The following is a 7,616-nucleotide window of genomic DNA, read 5'->3' on the forward strand; positions in this document are numbered from 1 at the left end:
CCGGTCCCCCAATGACAAGAATATACATTTCCATGGTTCAAGCTAGTTATGGACAAGATGCAAAGTGGAAACCTATTACAGTGCTAGAAAATGTTCTCTGTTTAGTCTAATTAAGTTTTATGATAGTACTAAGAACCTATAGTGCATGCTTCATGCTACTGATCATGTGCAACATGAAGCATAATGGTCTAGCATGTGAATATTTTATGTATGTTAGTAAAGTAGCATACCTAGGTGGTTAATTGTTCTTACTTTTTTGTATTAAATTGTCAAAGTGGCTTTACTGATTATAGCACTACAGCAGCTCTGACAACAAAGATTTGTTACCAGACCCGGAAGATCAAACATAAATATATACACCCAGCTAATGTCTGGTCCCAAATGAATATTTATATCCCTCAAATTCCTCACTAGCACCCTCAGATTCTACTTCCTATTAGACAAATGAGAGCAACAACATGAGCTGCTTAACAGTTTACTATTATCAAATTCCCCTCTGTCTGCCATTGACACATCTTTCCTCAAACAGACAAGTTGGCAGTCTCCATACATTACTCAACATGTCTGCTGCCACAAACCTTCTAAAGCCATCTTTGAAAGTTAAGGAGAGCTCCAGGCATCTTTTGATCATCAACAATCAAACATGTTAGGTTCTTGGAGGCACAAGTGCTTGCTCTTCACTCTTCTTGCTTTCATTGTTCTCTCAGAAGCATCAAGATTACCTAAGGAGTATTGGGAACAGATGCTGCCCAAGAAGCTCCCAGCACCATCCTCATCTCCCTCTAAAGGTACCAACTCTGTAACAATATCAACGTCGAAAGCAGTTAAAAAAGATAGAAGTCTCCCTTCATCAGATGGAAAGGTCTAGTTGCCATTGAAGGGCTCTAGTTCTACTGCTGCTAACTGTAGTCTCTTTACCTTGAGGCTGCACCAATCAGATTCAGGAGAGAGCACACAGAGTTTTGTAAACTAGTCATCTGTAATTTAAATATATCAGTCTGCTGTGCACATGGACAGAATCACATACTTATGTAGATTTGTTCAACTTGGTCTGCGGATACAGAGTTTACTGTGAAGAATATTGACTAGCTCTTCACCATTGATCAGGATGAAATTGCAGTGTGACAAATTGATCCACGGATACATTTATATTTGATAACCGAGCCTTCTTATGATGCATAGCTCATGTTTGTGAGGATAAATAACCCGTTGAAGCTAATATTAAAAGTTTCCTTGTGTAATATTTCTTGTAGTATATTTCCACGAAATAATTTAGTCTAACTTACTGGAGATTAGGGATAATTTTCCCGATAAAAGAATAAGATGTATCACACGTATTTTAATTTATTCACCTCTTATTACTTTGAAATTAGTTCTATTTTTGAAGTGAATTCCACTTCTGTCCTTTTAACATCTTTTTTCTTGAAAGAAACTGTCTCCATCGCAAATCTGATTAGTGTTGTATTGCGGGGGATAAAACAGACAATCGTACCTAGTTTATTGATGAGAAGCTCCCAAAATGAAGCAGATTTTGGAAGAAGACTTCCAACTATATATGTCCATTGATGCCTGGCTCAATTCAGAGTTTGATTCCTGTCATTGTAGCTATATTTTTGAACAGATTTGTGATTTAGTATCCATTTACAGCTGTTGCCCATCGAAGGAAGTCTTCGCCAGGTCAGGATTACTTCTGCAATCAATTCCAACTTACTTCTCACATCACAATTGCTTCATCCCTCACTTAAACATGTCAGGAATCAATCCTGTATAATCCTAAGTTTCTCTATACGCTGAAGTAGGATGATTTTTACATTTAAGATGAATCTAGAAGACATATCCCTATAGCAAAATGTTTAATGGAAGTGAGGGTTCAGAACTCAGAAGGCAAAGCAGTGGGATCACGGATATAGACCAGATCTCAAGACTTTGAAAATAACAGTATAATTCTGGAAGTTGCTTGAATCATAGATAAGATGACCAGACTACGCATTGGCAGGAAATGAGAAATAAACAAAGAAATTACATGAGAGTAACTGATCAGATATCTGATTATTGTGCAACAATCACGATAGGCCGTCTAATGATAAAATCCCTCACAACTAGGGAAAAAACCCAGAAACAAACTGCTGAAAAAATTTGAAAGATCATAGGGAAGCGAAACAAGAAATCATTCTAGCACATGACATTTTATGCTTTCAACGTGCCCCTTCAAGTTCGAATGTGACTTGATTATTTATGCTGTCATACCCCACTGAGCTGCTAGATACACCATTATCGTAACTGTTGCACAATTTACCAAGCAAGTATTCAGCTTCTTCTGCGTGTAAGTTACTTTTACCCCAAGGGTGTTTCTCCATTGCTTGCAGTCCTGCTAGTTCATGGGCAACTTCCTTCATACTTGGCCTTTCCTCTCCCTTCATTCTCACACATTTCCAAGCTAAAGCTGCTACTTCTTTAAGATGCTCAAGGTTTCCATCATTCAGCACCCTTGGATCGACAATTTCTAGCAAGCGGTCCTCTTTCATCAAAGAAACAAAGTACATAGCCAAAACTTTCTTGTCTTCTGATCTTTCAAAACAAACCGCTTTTTGTCCTGTTAGTAACTCCATAAGAACAACCCCAAAGCTATAGACATCACTCTTTTCAGTCAATTGACCTGTATGCATGTATTCGGGATCCAAGTAACCAAAAGTTCCTTGAATAATTGTAGTGACCTGTGCCTGGTCGGACGGGATCAATCTCGAAGCTCCAAAATCAGAAACTTTTGCTGTGTAATGCTCATCTAAGAGTATGTTCGCCAACTTGATGTCTCGATGAATAATTGGAATAGAAGCAGCAGAGTGCAAATAAGAAAGGGCTTCCGCAGTTTCTGTGGCAATTCTCAAACGAGCTTCCCATGGAAGAAACGAGGCACCAGCAACATTATGCATATGGTCAAAAAGGGATCCATTAGTCACGTATTCATAGACTAACAGTGGAACCGGTGTCTCCAAACAACATCCTAGGAGTTTGACAACATTCCTGTGGTTGATTTGGTAGAGCACAGATATTTCATTAATGAATGGTTCAACTTGGCTATGATCTCCTATTCTGGATTTTTTTATGGCAACCATTCGATTGTCAGGTAAAATTCCTTTGAAAACTGTTCCCTGTCCTCCTTGTCCTAAGATTCTACTCTCATGATAATTATTTGTTGCCTTCTTGAGTTCTTCAGCTGCAAATACTTTAACCTTTTCACCGCACCCTTCACGTTGGGAAAGTTTTTCTTGCAACAAATTGCCACCGTTCTGCTGAAAGTATTTTTCTTTGAGTTTGGCAATCTGCCTTTGTTTGAGTATCAAATACAACAATGTTATGCCCAAGAGCATGGCAGAGAAGCCAATGCTACTACCTGTAACAGAAGCACTTAATTAGCATGCGGATTTAAATATGTTTACTAAGTAATATTTTTGGGTTTGGAAAGAAAGTAAAAATTCAATTGAAATAATAAAATTCATTTGCGAAATGACTAAATAACCAATTAATATATGTGAAGATTGTACATAACTGAAGCAATACTCATTTACCAATTTATATTGTAAACATCTATTAATTGAAATAAAAACAATTTTGAAAATAAAAGTTTGGTGTGCTTTTTAACTTATTGGTTATTTGCTTTGATAATATATTATGAATAACTAGATTACCAATACACAAAGAAAAAAAATCCTAATACAACCAAGTTTATATAAAAATAATAATTCGAAAAAGAAACCAAAATTTTCATTGAAGGTGGACAACAAATAAGATTGCGAAACGCAACTTGATGGAATTACAAATCAACAAATTTGAATATGTTAATATTTTTTCGTGCAAGATGAAACACAAGTTGAGCATCTGAAGTAAAAACTTATAAAATAAAGTCATAAAAGCCTAAAACATAGAATTTTTGTAAAAGGTTTTATAACAAATTTGATTTAAAAAATACTTTGAAAATAGGTGGAGGGCTTTTTTCATATTAAAAAGTCCAAGATAATTTTCTTTTGTGAAATTTATTTTGATGATACTGATTATGGTTGAAAATTTTATTTGAAACTGATGGAAAAAGTAAGAAAGAGATTTCAATTTTATTTTATATGGTTAACACCTTTAAATCACAGATATATATATATATATATATATTGTGTATGTGTGTTTATCAAATAAAGAAATCAATCTATTCTAATTAAAAGAGAGATTCAAATATTAAAAATACATTTCGCAATCCAATTTGAAGTCTAACAAAAAACATTTTGTATGTATGTTTCGCCTGCACACAGAGGAGTTATTGATATAAATATTTTTTTCATATTATATGCTCTCAAAAATATTGAAAGGTGATATTATTGTTTTTATTTAACACACAATATGATTAATCTTGTCTCCTATGATAATAATTTAAATTTATGTTAGGTCTCATAAAGTATACAAATAGTCAATAAATTTTATATAGCTCAATAAATTGATTTAGATGTTCGTTCTCCAAAATAATTTAACAAAATACGCATAAATTTATATAATGAATGAGGAGTTATATAGAGGAGGGATCCATTTAAGTAGGTATAAAATGAATTAAATTTTGCACACTTTTGTATATTTTTATTTGATTTATACTTTGTTAACCCAATTGTTGGGTTTGATATTCTATTCACATAGATTATGCATGTCAAATTTCGATTTACTTGAAAATATCTAACTATTTATTTAATAATAATTAAATTTTAATAGTTAAATATATATTGAAGACAGTTTCTCAATTGATATAATATGAATATTATATTAACTTAAAACTTTAAATGCATAACAAATACAAGTAGGTTTTTAAATCCAACAATCGGTTTGTTAAAATATTAATTCTACGTGAAGTTGAACAAAAGTGTAAAACCTAATGAATTTTAAATTGATGGAACTTATAATCCAATTTATTTTATATAATTGATAAAATATGTATATTTTTAAATAATTAATAAAGAAGTAATAACAAATTAAAAAATAATGAAATGATAGCCAATCAACATTTTAATAAACAAATCAATTATGATCTAATGATAAGCAACAACAAGTTTATTACATGCTGCAATATTTTTTACTAATTAATCAAAGTTAGTTTATGTATACACTTTATGGAAGTAAAGTTGTAGTTTAATGAATATTAATAAAGTTTTTCCTAAGATTAATAATTTAGTTAGGTTTCAAACTTATAAATTTTAAATAATTAAATGATGGTGTGTCTTAATGAATTATTAAATTTTGACTTATATTAATTTCTAAATATGTAATGAAATGAGTAATTATTGGATGTTGAAGGGATACATGTCAAAGGTCATATGTTTTCTCCTATCTACTTTTATTTAATGATCTCAAAATTATTTGTTAAATTTCAATTAGTTTTAATATATATCTTGTTTCCTTTGAAGAAATTTATTTAATTTTAGTGTTTTTCATGAAAATACATTTTTCTACTTGTATATATATATATGTATATTTATATTTTAAATGTTAATTGGAATTGACCCAATCATAATCTACAATTTTTTATTATTTTCATTATTATAATTATGATATTTAACATATTAAATCATCTATGTATAATGTATAGCAAAAACTAATAAACGAAAAATTGATGAGAAATTACTGAGTAAATTTCAAATTTAAAATGATCAATAGAGACAACTTTCTTTCTTATTGTTATTAAATTCTCGGTTACCATTTTTGAGTAAATGATCATTTAAAGCTCTTACTAACATGCATTTTCTTTCTATGTTGCCTTCTAACCTTTCATTATATAACTATAGTATATATTTATTATCATAGAAAATAGATATATGTACCCAAAAAATAAAAATAAAAAGGAAGAATATGTATTTATAGAACATACAAACCTAGAACGATATTGGTTAGAGATCTCTTATTAATTGGGCGACTGCAGCCTGTTCCGTTATTCCAGCCGTCACCTTGGAATCCCTCAGGGCATGAACAATTATAACTCCCCGGGAAATTGTGACATGTCATATTGCAAGGCTTAGGCTCTAGAGTTTGGCACTCATCTATATCTGCAAATCACAAATAAACACATTAATGAAAAAAAAAATAGAATACACATTTTATTCAACACAAAAAGTTGAAGGTCCTATATATGCAACATCTACTATTGATTTAAGGTGATTTATGCGAAGAGAGAAAATTTTATTTCTTAATTTTTATTCACATATACCAAAAATATGAGAAATCTAATTACAGCCATCTATTTTTATTAGATTATTGCCAATAACATCTAGGGGAACTTGTTGTGGTTACCTTGGCATCCATTGGAAAGGTAAGGATTCCCCTCGAAACCCTCAAAACACTTGCAGGTATATGATCCTGAACTAATTTCTGAGTCAACGCAGTTGCTATTCTCCTTGCATGCAAAATTATTCTTGTCCTCCTTCGCTTCACTGCAATTTGTATTAGACCCGATTGTCCAATCGAGAATAACTGGAAATTGCTTTTTCTGTAAATCGTAACCACCAAGATCTGAATTAGAGAAGTTATAGGCGGTATGCTCTGCAACAAATGCATAGCTGCAAGGATTATCTGCCAATACATTGGAATGGTTGAGATAGCTACCAAGAGTGATGTTATAACCCCTCACTCCTTTTGGGATAGCTGTCTGGCAGCAGCCAATGCCAGAGCAAGACCCATTTATCACATCGGCTAACTCCATTAGCATAGTGATAGACAGCCGGTCGCATATTCTTCACTGGCGCCTCTAACAACAGCCAACGTGTCGCACCCAATTGCTGTGAACTTGTTTCTGGTATTATTTACGGGAATTTGGAAAGGTGAGCCAGAAATTGAAATACGAATTTCTTCCTGATGAACTATAACAGTCATAGCTTGCTGAACTAAGGACGCTCAGCTGACCGTCGAGAGATATGTGGACGACTTCGATCTCACTGGTGGTTAAGAAAGCTTTGTTGGGAACAGATGCGGTGTTACATCTGATGAAAAAATTTTCACTGATGTTGCAATCATTGCCTGTACCAAAGGGGTATGGGATGCTAACATCGCCGCATTGACTTTGGCATCCGGGTTTCGATTGAGCTGCTGCTATCCTTGCTGTAGCTTCCAACAGAGCTGTAAGCAAGGTAAGCTTCACAAGAACCACTGCCAAACTAATGCCCATTTTTCTCAACTATAAATTGTAATTGACTGTATTTCTGCATTTTGTTAAAAATTTTATAGGCAAGCTTGCTTGACGCGGTTACCCCAAAGAAGGTTTGAAATATTTGACCAGGCATTAAGTACTGGTCCCAGACTCCCAATTGCGTATTTTATCAGCAAATCCATAAATTTGCCGATGACTGACTCTTTCCTCTTCAATTTTCTCTGTGGAACAGCATGCCTCTATCAGTTGATCCAGCATTACTTGGAACTTTCTCCATAGCGGCCACCAATCATCTTCCTCGTTGACCCACAAGGCCGTTCCAATATAAAAAAGGGCCCGCGTAACTTTTGATTCATCGGGCTCCTTAATGATAATAATTTCCGAATGTAGATGGGGACTTTCATCCTAAACTTATTCAATTATTTTTAATTTCGTACACTTAATTTAT

At 33.2% G+C, this 7,616-nt stretch overlaps 1 protein-coding gene across 1 annotated transcript; it reads right to left on the reverse strand.

The window, feature by feature from the left end:
* Nucleotides 1-1,929: 1,929 nt before the first annotated feature.
* On the reverse strand, nucleotides 1,930-7,201 carry LOC110416297 (putative wall-associated receptor kinase-like 16). Its single transcript, XM_021428250.2, is given in 5 exon segments — nucleotides 1,930-3,391; nucleotides 5,901-6,071; nucleotides 6,316-6,724; nucleotides 6,727-6,841; nucleotides 6,843-7,201. Coding segments are annotated over 5 exon segments (2,235 nt in total). The 5' UTR covers nucleotides 7,187-7,201; the 3' UTR covers nucleotides 1,930-2,195.
* Nucleotides 7,202-7,616: the final 415 nt, after the last annotated feature.

The sequence above is a fragment of the Theobroma umbraticum genome, unplaced genomic scaffold (genome assembly GCF_002168275.2).
Source record: "Theobroma umbraticum cultivar Fairchild unplaced genomic scaffold, ASM216827v3 scaffold_51.0, whole genome shotgun sequence".
Classification (NCBI taxonomy): domain Eukaryota; kingdom Viridiplantae; phylum Streptophyta; class Magnoliopsida; order Malvales; family Malvaceae; genus Theobroma; species Theobroma umbraticum.